The sequence below is a fragment of the Rhinopithecus roxellana genome, chromosome 12 (genome assembly GCF_007565055.1).
Source record: "Rhinopithecus roxellana isolate Shanxi Qingling chromosome 12, ASM756505v1, whole genome shotgun sequence".
In the NCBI taxonomy this organism is placed as follows: Eukaryota; Metazoa; Chordata; class Mammalia; order Primates; family Cercopithecidae; genus Rhinopithecus; species Rhinopithecus roxellana.
In genome coordinates this window covers 26,008,341-26,020,599 of record NC_044560.1, presented here as the reverse complement: position 1 = coordinate 26,020,599, position 12,259 = coordinate 26,008,341, and the positions used below count along the sequence as shown (strand labels likewise).

The following is a 12,259-nucleotide window of genomic DNA, read 5'->3' as shown; positions in this document are numbered from 1 at the left end:
AAATTCTGCCTCCGCAGGCTTGTATTCTAGCAGGCAGATGTGATGTTGGACATAATCACTACTATAAGTTACTATTAGGATGAACCAGACAAAAGTTCCACTCTTACAAATCAAAAATGGCGCCTATCAGCAATTTCACACAAGTCAACCTGGTATCAAAAAAATGGAATGGTGGCCAGGTGCAGTAAGTCACGCCTGTAAGCCCAGCACTCTGGGAGGCTGAGGTGGGTGGATCACCTGAGGTCAGGAGTTCGAGACCAGCCTGACCAACAAGGAGAAATGCCATCTCCATTAAAATACAAAATTAGCCAGGCGTGGTGGCCCATGCCCGTAATCCCAGCTACTCGGGAGGCTGAGGCAGGAAAATCACTTGAACCCGGGAGGCAGAGGTTGTGGTGAGCTAAGATTGCGCCATTGCACTCCAGCCTGGGCAATGAGAGCGAAACTCCATCTCAAAAAAAAAGATGGAATGGCAAGAAAGGAAGAGAGGATGTTGTGTGGGGGGTGAAAAGAAAGAGGGTTGAATTCCTGCTGGGGGTGATGGGGGAGATTTATGGACGAGGAATTCGTGCTGGGATTCACGGGTGTGAATTGGAGATGGGTGATGGGAATGGGGAGGTGGGTCCAAAAGGCAGCACCACAGGGGTGCGGCATGGAAGGGCAGGGTCCCAAGGCAAAGCAAGGCAGTGCTGGGGAGGGTCAGTGCCACCCACCAAATGCCCACTGGCACTGCCCAGTGCCAGGCATTGGGGTGCTGGACTGGATGAGGCCTAGTCTCAGTCCTTGGGGTACTCCTGGCATGATGGGGGAGTGGCACGGAAACAGAGAATGGTAATCGGGTGTTTCCAGGCACAGTGGCAGGCTGGCCTCAGGGGAGGGAGCCAGGCAGGCTGAGAGGGCCCTGGAAACAGACTGAGCAGAAGGAGGTGGGAGCCATGGAAAGGGCTAGAGCGCTTCCTCTGAAGCCACGGCCTGAGCGCTACATCGGCCCCTTTTAGCCACGGCTGGAGCAACTGGGATGCAGGGCACCAAGTCCCTAGGCTGCACGTAGCATGGGGACCCTGGGCCTGGCCCACGAAACCATTTTCTCCTAGGCCTCCTGGGCCTGTGACGGGAGGGGTTGCCATGAAGACCTCTGACATGACCTGGAGACATTTTCCCCATTGGCTTGGGGCTTAACAGTGACCTGGTTTGGTAGCTGAGCCCAAGATGGACAGCCTGGAGGGAGGACCACTTGAGGGGTTGGTTGAGCATCAATCTCCTGAGCTTCAAGCCACTTCCCGAGGCCACCCTAGTGTTTTCAAGCAGGAAGGTGGCTTTCACCTTGGTGACTGCAGTGGCCTGCAGTGGCCCACAGCAAACGTCAGACAAATCACTTGCTCGAGCCTCCCGACCCAAGACCTCTCAGGTTCCTACCTCCCTGTCCATCTAAGGAAGGGTGGCCAGTGAGGCACCAGGCTGAACCCCAGGAGCCGGGGTACCCCAAGTGTCTCTTGGCCCTTAGGGACATTCACCCTGCCTGCCCCACAGGGCACATACCTGCATCCACTGGTCATCCATGTTCTCCTCCTCAGGGCAGATGGTCAGCTTACACTTGGCTTTCATGGCCAGAGTAGTCACTGACTTCAGGAAGTCCTCATTTTCAAAAATACTAGAGAGAGCAGAAAAACAGCTCCTTAGTGCTCTGGATTTTGAAGCTCAGCCTGGAAGGATGGGGAGGGACACACAGGTGCTCAGGGGTCACCTGTGGCCTGAACAGAGGCTCCTGGCATGTCCGGTCCATCTGTTCTTAGTAGGCATTAGCTCACAGAATCTGTCTAACAGGCTATGAGGCAGGAACTAGTGGGTACCCCTTCCACCCATGTATTAGTCCGTTTTCATACTGCTGATAAAGACATACCTGAGACTGGGAAGAAAAAGAGGTTTAATTAGACTTACAGTTCCACATGGCTGGGGAGGCCATGGCGGGAAGTGAAAGGCACTTCTTACATGGTGGTGGCAAGAGAAAATGAGGAAGAAGCAAAAGCAGAAACCCCTGATAAAACCTTCAGATCTCATGAGACTTATTCATTATCATGAGAACAGTATGGGAGAAACTGCCTCCATGATTCAAATTATCTCCCACTGGGTCCCTCCCACAACACGTGGGAATTATGGGAGTACATTTCAAGATGAGATTTGGGTGGGGACACAGAGCCAAACCATATCATCCTGCCCCTGCCCCCTCCAAATATCATGTTCTCACATTTCAAAACCAATCATGCCTTCCCAACAGTCCCCCAGAGTCTTAACTCATTTCAGCATTAACCCAAAAGTTCACAATCCAAAGTCTCATCTGAGACAGAGCAAGTTCCTTCCATCTATGAGCTATAAAATCAAAAGCAAGCTAGTTACTTCCTAGATACAATGGGGGTACAGGTGTTGGGTAAATACAGCCATTCCAAATGGGAGAAATTGATCAAAACAAGGGGGTTACAGGGCCAATGCAAGTCCAAAATCCAGCAGGGCAGCCAAATTTTAAAGCTCTAAAATGATCTTTGACTCCAGGTCTCACATCAAGGTCATGCTGACACAAGAGGTGGGTTCTCATGGTCTTGGACAGCTCTGCTCCTGTGGCTTTGCAGGGTATAACCTCCCTCCTGGGAGGCTGGTTTCACAGGCTAGTGTTGAGTGTCTGTGACTTTTCTAGCCACATGGTGCACGCTGTCAGTGGATCTACCCTTCTGGGGTCTCGAGGATAGTGGCCCTCTTCTCACAGCTCCATTACGTGGTATCCCAGCAGGGACTCTGTGTGGGGACTCCAACCCAACATTTCCCTTCTGCATTGCCATAGCAGAGGTTCTCCATGAGAACCCCACCCCTGCAGCAAACTTCTGCCAGGGCATCCAGGCATTTCCATACATCTTCAGAAATCAAGGCAGAGGTTTCCAAACCCCAATTCTTGACTTGTGCACTTGCAGGCTCAACACCATGTGGAAGCTGCCAAGGCTTGGGGCTTGCACCCTCTGAAGCCACGGCCTGAGCTCTATGTTGGCCCCTTTTAGTCATGGCTAGAGCAGCTGGGATGCAGAGCACCAAGTCCCTAGGCTGCACATAGCATGGGGACCCTGGGCCTGGCCCATAAAACCATTTTCTCCTAGGCCTCTGGGCCTGTGATGGGAGGGGCTGCTGTGAAGACCTCTGACATGCCCTGGAGACATTTTCCCCATTGCCTTGGGGCTTAACATTAAGCTCCTTGTTACTTATGCAAATTTCTGCAGTTGGCTTGAATTTATCCTCAGAAAATGAGATTTTCTTTTCTATTGCATTGTCAGGCTGCAACTTTTCTGAACTTTTATGCTCTGCTTCCCTTTTAAAACTGGATGCCTTTAACAGCACCCAAGTCACATCTTGAATGACTTGCTGCTTAGAAATTTCTTCTGCCAGATACCCTAAATCATCTCTCTCAAGTTCAAAGTTCCACAAATCTCTAGGGCAGGAACAAAATGCCACTAGTCTCTTTGCAAAACATAACAAGAGTCACCTTTGCTCCAGTTCCCAACAAGTTCCTCATCTCCATCTGAGACCATCTCAGTCTGGATTTCATTGTTCATATCATTATCAGTATTTTTGTCAAAGCCATTCAACAAGTCTTTAGAAAGTTCCAAACTTTCCCACATTTTCCTGTCTTCTTCTGAGCCCTCCAAACTGTTCCAACCTCTGTCTGTTACCCAGTTCCAAAGTGGCTTCCACATTTTGGGTATCTTTTCAGAAAGGCCCCCCTCTACTGGTAGCAATTTACTGTATTAGTCCATTTTCACACTGCTGATAAAAACATACCTGAGACTAGGAAGGAAAAGAGGTTTAATTGGACTTACACTCCCATGTGGCTGGAGACACCATGGCGGGAGGTGAAAGGCACTTTTTACATGGTGGTGGCAAGAGAAAATGAGGAAGATGCAAAAGCGGAAACCCCTGATAAAACCATCAGATCTCATGAAACTTATTTACTACCATGAGAACAGTATGGGTGGAACCACCTCCATGATTCAAATTATCTCCCACCAGGTCCCTCCCAGAACACGTGGGAATTATGGGAGTACAATTCAAAATGAGATTTGGGTGGGGACACAGAGTCAAACCATGTCAATCTGGGAGAAGACAGAATATGAGTTCACTGTTCAAGGTCACACCACCTGGAACAGTGCTGGGACTGGAATACAGTCCTCACTGGATTCCGGTCTGCGTCCTGTCCACCAGGTTACCCTCTTACTCTTCTGCCCCTGAAGCAATCAGAAGAGGGGAGGAGAGGGTCTTCTGAGACCTCAGCACACTTGTCAGGAGCTCTCAGACTGCAGGAAGATTGCCTGGACCTCCCCAAAACGCAGATTGGCCCTTCCCCAGGGATAAGACCCAGCAGCTCACAGGCAGCCAGAAAGGTACATTTTATTTAATTTTAATTTAATTTAATTTAATTTTTTATTTTTATTATTTTTATTTTTCTCGAGACAGAGTCTTGCTCTGTCACCCAGGCTAGAGTGCAATGGTGTGATCTTGGCTCACTGCAACTTCAGCCTCCTGGGTTCAAGTGATTCTCCTGCTTCAGCCTCCCGAGTAGCTGGGATTACAGGTGCCTGCCACCACACCCAGCTAATTTTTTTGTATTTTTAGTAGAGACAAGGTTTCACCATGCTGGCCAGGCTGGTTTTCTCATTTCTGAGATGGAGTCTCGCTCTGTTGCCCAGGCTGGAGTGCAGTGGCGCAATTTCAGCTCACGGCAACCTCCGCTTCCAGGGTTCCAGCAATTCTCGTGCCTTGGCCTCCTGAGTAGCTGGGATTACAGGCATGTGCCACCATGCCCGACCAATTGTATTTTTTAGTAGAGACAGGGTTTCACTATGTTGGCTAGGCTGGTCTCAAACTTCTGACCTCAAGTGATCCACCTGCCTTGGCCTCCCAAATTGCTGGGGTTACAGGCATGAGCCACTGTGCCCAGTCCAGAAAGGTGCACTTTAAATGAGTTTCCAGGAGTTTCTGGTGCACAAGGTCCACGGGCCACACTCTACAGGCCCCTGGGAGCTAACGTAGCCTTAGCTGCATCAAGGCAGGACTAAGGCAGTGACAACAACAGTGAGGAACCTCCCTGCCTTTTTAGAGCCCCCAAGAAGCGGCAAGCTCTCAGTGGGCAGGGAGGCGCGACTGTTTTCCCATCACACGGTGAGTGCTGCGGATGGAACTGAGGCTCTTTGCTTGCTGGCCCAGGGCTCTTCCCGAGGTGTCTGGGCCCACCCCAGCACCCCCGGGCCTCTCACCTGCACACGTACACCTCCTGCGGGGGCTGGGTGTTAGGGGTCATGATCCAGGGCGCCACGCGGAAGACCACGCTGTCTTGGAACACCACGGCCTCGGGGAGCTCCTGCAGGGGGTGCGGGGTGGGGAGGCAGGGGCTGTCACCGCCACCAGGGCCCAGCACCTACCACTTCTGGTAGTTGTTTGGAGTCCCCCTGCCCAGCTGCGCTCTGTACCCTCTTCCCCAGCCACGCCACTGCCCGGAAGGCCAGGCCCCCGATGCAGGGCTGCCTTCTCGGCCTACCAGGCTGGACGTGTCCAACATGGAGACGGTGAGGGTAATGAGCCCTGGGAAGTTGGTGTCCGGGAAAGCGAGGGCCTCCACGTAGAAGTCCATGTTGTGTTTTCCGCCTGGGACCATCAGGTAGTGAGAGGGCTGCTTGGGACCCAGGACTACCCTGCACCTGGTGGACAGTCTGACCCCTAGGAGAGAGGCAGGGGAGACTCGGGTCTGCGTCCCCACTTCTGAAGACCTTTCCTCCTCTCCCCGGTGCTCCCCAGAAGCCTTTCCCAGGGTCACCACGTGCCACCATCAGAGAACCCCTTGCAGCCAAATCTGGTCAGTCCCCTTAGGAGAAAAGGACCAAAGTCTCAGCGGGACACTGCTCCCTGGCTGAAGTCCCGGAAGGGTGTGTCAGGGATGCCTGAGCCATTCCAAACTTTACAGGAAGTCCAGTATACACCATTCCTTCACTAATTCCTGAGCATCTGCTCTAGCCAGATGTCAGCAGGGTACAAGGACACAACAGGGGACCAGGGAGACAGAGTCACTGTCCTATCCTTACCCCCAGAGAGTGCACAGTTCTTACGGGTGAGTAGGGAGGAGCAGAGATCATAAAAATAGCAGACAGCTGTGATAGAGGAAATCCCTGAGGACTTCCTGGAGGAGGTGATGCCTGGGTGGAGGCAATTAGTCAACCTGTCAGCAAATCAATGTCATTTTAATCACTTTAAGAATGAAACAGGCCGGGTGCGGTGGTTCATGCCTGTAATCCCAGTACTTTGGGAGGCCGAGGCAGGAGGGTCACAAGGTCAGGAGATCGAGACCAGCCTGGCCAACATGGTGAAACCCTGTCTCTACTAAAAATACAAAAATTAGCTGGAAGTGGTGATGCAAGCCTGTAGTCCCAGCTACTCGGGAGGCTGAGGCAGGAGAATTGCTTGAACCTGGGAGGTGGAGGTTGCAGTGAGTCGAGATAGCGCCACTGCATTCCAGCCTGGCGACAGAGAGAGACTCTGTCTCAAAAAAAAAAAAAAAAAAAAAAAAGAAAAAAAGAAAAAAGAAAAAGAAACAGAGGCTGGGTGTGGTGCCTATAATCCTAGTGCTTGGGGAGGCTGAGGCAAGTGGATCATTTGAGGTCAGGAGTTCAAGACCAGTCTGGCCAGCCCGGTGAAATCCCGTCTCTACTAAAAATACAAAAATTAGCTGGATGTGGTGGCACATGCTTGTAACCTCAGCTACTGGGGAGGCTGAGGCAGGAGAATTGCTGGAACCCAGGAGGTGGAGGCTGCAGTGAGCCAAGATAGCACCACTGCATTCTAGCCTGGGCAACAGAGTGAGACTCTCTAAAAAAAAAAAAGAAGAAGAAAAAAAAAAAAAAAAAAAAGCATGGAATAGATTAGACAGAATGATCAGGATCAGAATGATTGTCAGGCCCTGCAAAAAAACCCCTCCCATGGCCTTCTCCATCTCCTTCCATCCAGAAGCCAAAGTCAATATACGCCTACCTGACCTCACCCTTCCCCTCTGCCCTGTCTCTTCCACCCTCATCCACCACTTTAACCCTTGCACATTCCACCCCAACTGCACTGGCCTCCCTGCATTCCTCCAAACCACAGGCACGATCTCACCTCAGGCAGGGCCCACGCACTTGCTGTTCCCTCTGCCTGGAACACCCTTCCCCTAGGTGTCTGCCTGGCTGTTTCTGTACCTCCCTCTGCTCAAATGGCACCTCATGGGGGACACCTTCCCTGGCCACCCTCTCTCCACACACCCCCACTTCCACTCCTCACTCCACGTCTCCTTCCCTGCTGCATTCTTCTACATAGCATGTCACAGGGTTGGACACACTAGGTGTTTTATGTAATTATTTTACCTATAGTTCTCCCAGCCACTAAGATGAAAGCAACGTGAAGGCAGGGACTTGGTCACAGTCATGGCTCTGTGCCTCATGCCTAGGACCAAGCCTGGCACCTACTTAGTTACAGGTGCTTGTGGGCCACCGAGAAGTTCCTGACGTCTCTGATTAGTAGGATGTTGCAGAACAAATGATCACATGCCACATGCCATCAGCTTGCACTCAAAGTCTATAACCAGGAGTGGTGTGTGTGTGCATGTGTGTGTGTGTGTGTGTGTGTGTGTGAGAGAGAGAGAGAGAGAGAGAGAGAGAAGCAGGGAGCAATAATGAGTCATTTTGTCCGTGTCCTCCATCTAGAAGGTAATAGATGAGATGTCTGTCTTGCCTACTGCTGTGTCTGCTGTTCTTAGAACTTAGCACATAGCAGGTGCTCAGGATTTATCTGCCACACAGCTGTGTGACGGAATTGTGCCCCATTGGCCAGGGCAGGGAGGGAACACAGATGGGGATGACTTACGTGTGGCCTGAAACACCCTCACTTTGTCCATCTCAGACCTGGCCACGTGGAGCACCAGTGCATGCTTAGTGAAGAAGTCCGGGGGGGTCTTCGTGCTCAGGGTCATCAGGGACATGTCCTTCAGGTCTGGGATGAGAAGGGCATTGCCTGAGTCACAGGCCCCTGAGACCACTGCTGGTTTCCCATAGCCACCTCCTGGTGGAGCCTCGCACCCCACCGCTCCCCTGAGACCTCCCTTTACCATGTTGCCTGGTTTTCTTTTCTTTATGCTATTTTGAGTATTTTAATGATGGTTTTCATTTTGGAATGAGAACTCATTAAGGTTTTGGTCTCCTCCCACTAGGATGAGCTGAGGATGTAACCTCAGCAAAGCGGGGACTACATTTATTAATATTTTGTTCCTTGCAATGTTCCCTGAATCTTGAACCTAGAAAGCCGAGAACTCCCTAGAACAGTGACCAGCACGTGGCAGGAGCTCAGCTGAGATTTGTGCAATGAACAAGTGAAAGGTTTCTGTGCTGGTCCTGAGCGAGAAGTGAAGTTTGTGAACCAGCTTGAGCAATAGCCAAGAAGGGGTAGAGGGTAGGGAGAGTCAAGAGATGCCTTCCGAGGGGACTGACTGATAGCCAAGGGCTTAAAGGCTTTGGGGTCAATTTGGTTTGAATCTGGGATCTGTGTGGGCGTAGGAAAGTGATTTCAGCTCTCTCTGCCTCTGTTTCCTCATCACTAAGACAGGGGCAAGAGTTGTACCCAGCACAGAGCTGTCGTGAAGATAAAGTGAGGTGATACACAGTGCTTATACCAGCTCCTGGCACCCCAGGAGTGCCCACAAAGGGTAGCTGTTGTGATTATTACTGCATGCCAGGTACTGTACAGAGACTATCCCCTGGCATCGGGCCAGGCCAACTATATGCAACTTGAAAATACATCCATTTCTATGTTTTTCTAAGAGCTCCCCAGGAAGGCCTGCCAGCCCAAGCCCCTCAGCACCTTCCTCTAGCACAGGTGGATACTGTATCCTCACTTCAACCCCAGATCCACCCTCAGCAGCCCAGAGGTTTGCCTGCAGAGGTCCTGCATCCCCCACCATCCTCATGCCCCTAAACCCACTCCGGTGTTGGGACGTCTGGTGTTCAAACCCCGAGTCTGCTACATATCAGTGCTGTGACCTTGGGCAAATTGCTTAAGTTCCCCAGTGCCTTGGTTTTCCCGTCTATAAAGCTTTGTGTGGGAAGATCAAATGAGTTAATCATTCCAAAGTGCTCAGAGTGGTGCCCGGCCTATGGCAGAGGTCTCAGGGGCTGCTCTGATGTGAGTCTGGGAATGAGAAGCTTTCCTTTCGAATGATTTCAGGCTCCAGGTTTGACCTAAGAGGGTTTAGGTTGGGCAGCGGGGTGAGGCATGGAAACTGGGGCCAGTAGGAGGCATCAGGAGACAGAACTGGCCTCAGCTCTTCCCTGACCACTGTGTGAGCTTGGAGAGGTCACTTGCCCCCCGCAAGGGCCTTTGCCCATTGCTTCACCTATAAAACGGATGTGCCAACAAGAACATGTTTTCAATAACCCTTATTTCAGAGGGCCATCACCAGGTTCAGGCCTCGTGGGCAAAAGGGCTTTGTAAAAAGCCCTTCCCGTTAGCTAGCAAATGCTCTTTACCTTTGCTGTCAAGCACTTCGTCATCCTCACAGTCCATGGCAGAAGATTCAGGATTGTCTCTGTCACAGTTCACCAGCAGGATGGCACCCTGTCCACAAGGGCCCCAGGTCCAGGTCCTCTGGACACCAGCAGAGAATAGTCATGCTTAGAAACTAGCGTAGAGCCCTCCAACTCTCGCAAGAGGCATAGCAACTTCTCACCACCTCTTTTTTTTTTTTTGAGACGGAGTCTCACTCCGTCGCCAAGCTGGAGTGCAGTGGTATGATCTCAGCTCACTGCAACCTTCACCTCCCGGGTTCAAGTGATTCTCTTGCCTCAGCCTCCTGAGTAGCTGGGACTACAGGCGCACGCCACCATGCCTGACTAATTTTTGTATTTTTAGTAAAGACAGGGTTTCACCATGTTGGCCAGGATGGTCTCAATCTCTTGACCTCATGATCCACCCACCTCGGCCTCCCAAAGTGCTGGGATTACAGGCGTGAGCCACCGCGCCCGGCCCCCATCACCTCTTTAGCCCAGTGCAGTTTACACATCTTGCTCCCATATCAATTAATTCTTTGATCTCAAGAGTGGATTTTTGCCTTTTACTGCAAAAGTCACAACTAAATTCACCCAAAACACAATTCATCCATTTAAAAAAAGGAGGCCAAGACAGTCACATGAATTTTAATAGCTTTCAAGACATGTTAGCCAGGCGGGGTGGCTCACACCTGTAATCCCAGCACTTTGGGAGGCCAAGGCAGGCAGATCACCTGAGGTCAGGAGTTCAAGACCAGCCTGGCCAACATGGCGAAACCCTGTCTCTACTAAAAATACGAAAATTAGCTGGGCGTGGAGGCATGCACTTATAATCTCAGCTACTTGGGAAGCTGAGGTAGGAGAATTGCTTGAACCCGGGAGGCGGAAGTCGCAGTGAACCAAGATTGTGCCACTGCAGTCCAGCCTGGGAGACAGAGCGTGACTCCATGTCAAAAATAAATAAATAAATAAATAAATAAATAAATAAATAAATAAATAAAATGTTGAGCTTGACAAACCAAATGCAGCTAAATATGTATGTCAAGATTGTAATCTAAATAGTTACTATTATGTGAACTCTTAATTACTCATTCAGCAAAGTGTGGTACTATTCTTAGAAGCCAGTTAATATCTGTCCAAAGATTAAAGCCAATTAAGCAGCCCCACCCTATAGGGATCTAATAGCAATGGCGCCTCCCTTCGCGGGAGAGTGTTTGCCCGCGGGAAATGACTGCATTTCGGGACGGATACAGGGACAGGTTCTACTCCCAGAGTTGTAATTTTTCTTCCCACTCTTGCTGACCCCACAAAGGATCTTCATCTTTTTACAGGTCACAGCCCCCAGTGCACACCAGCATCAAATGGTGCAGGCAGCTCTGGGGTTTCAGGTTTACCTGAAGACTCTGGTTTAAGACAGCATTCTCCTGTCCCTTCTGCACATACCACCATCTTGTCTTTCGACAACACACCTTCCCTCTCCCCACCTGGCTCCTTCCCGCCTCTCCCCCTGCCATTTCTTCCTTTCTCTGTTATTGCCCCATGTAGGCAGCTCTGCAGAAATCTCTCCCATCAGTCATAGAACACGGAATAGGGAGTTTTTGAGCCAGAATCGAGACCTGCCCACGAATTTCCTCTCTGCTGTGTGTTAACTGGGTGACTCAGTAGCGTTTCTAGTTTGTAGGATAACACATTTTCTGAACCCACAATTGGTGAGAATCAGATTTTGTAAAATAGATGGGAAATACATAAACCAAAATATTAATGGGGATGCTAATTTTCTTCCCTCCCCCTTTTTTATTTTAACAGTTAACATGGGATGCGTGAGACAGACCAGCATTTACCCCATCACCATAAGGGGGCGCCCGGGGAGAATCCAGCAGAACTAGGAAAGGAGCGTTTGGGTGAGCGGTACCTTGTCTTCCACAGCTCTGGTTGGCTTCACTTTGCCGGTGCGGGTGATGTCTGCGCACAGGGAGATTTCTGAAATTCCACCAAGTAAGAGGAGAGGGTTGGTGAGGGTCCGGGGTTGGGGCACCCAGCCTGGCCCCCAGTGGGCAGGTCCTTTCCCCAGGGGACTGTGTGCACCCATAGTGGGAGCCCCTCTTCCTGTCCTTCAGAGGAGACACAGGTTCAAAGGATCCCTCCCACGTGGCCCCCAGGAAGTCTGGCTACAGTTCGGACAGCAGAGTTGGGGCCTCTGACCATACCTGTTCCCCTTCAGCGGGGCCACAACTGTGATGTCCACCAGACCCTGCGCGTCTGGCCACCCCCAGGGATTTTGGAAGGAATTCCCAGCCACCGCAAAGAGAGGTTCGATGTGAAACCTCTGCAGGCACACCCTGCCAGGCTCTCAAAAGACTGTGGCCCCAGCCTTCAGTGACCTTGGGATGGGGGACCCAGTGGTGACACCAGCCCCACCGGCTCTTCACGACATGTGTTGTAACTCTATCTGGGGACAAATTGCAACCCTGAACATGCCCCCACTCTGTCCAAATGGCTTGGCTGAGAAAGCAAACATTTGTTTGTAAATCCCTCCTCCTTCATCCGAATATATGACTGCAAGGTCATTCCAATAAAATAGATCTGTGTGCCCCACAGCATGATATGGTGACCCTTGTCCCACGTGAGACCGACCCAGATGACCTTCTAAACATATTCCTAGT

At 51.0% G+C, this 12,259-nt stretch overlaps 1 protein-coding gene across 1 annotated transcript in view; it reads right to left on the bottom strand.

The window, feature by feature from the left end:
- The window catches only part of PADI4 (peptidyl arginine deiminase 4), a 49,070-nt gene that overhangs the window by 15,926 nt on the left and 20,885 nt on the right, over positions 1-12,259 (bottom strand). Inside the window, exons 4-9 of the mRNA XM_010373030.2 lie at positions 11,509-11,576; positions 9,579-9,696; positions 7,924-8,049; positions 5,573-5,751; positions 5,292-5,395; positions 1,540-1,651 (exon numbers count right to left, since the gene is read on the bottom strand). Coding sequence (XP_010371332.2) covers positions 1,540-1,651; positions 5,292-5,395; positions 5,573-5,751; positions 7,924-8,049; positions 9,579-9,696; positions 11,509-11,576 — 707 coding nt within the window. The remainder of the gene's footprint in view (positions 1-1,539; positions 1,652-5,291; positions 5,396-5,572; positions 5,752-7,923; positions 8,050-9,578; positions 9,697-11,508; positions 11,577-12,259) is intronic.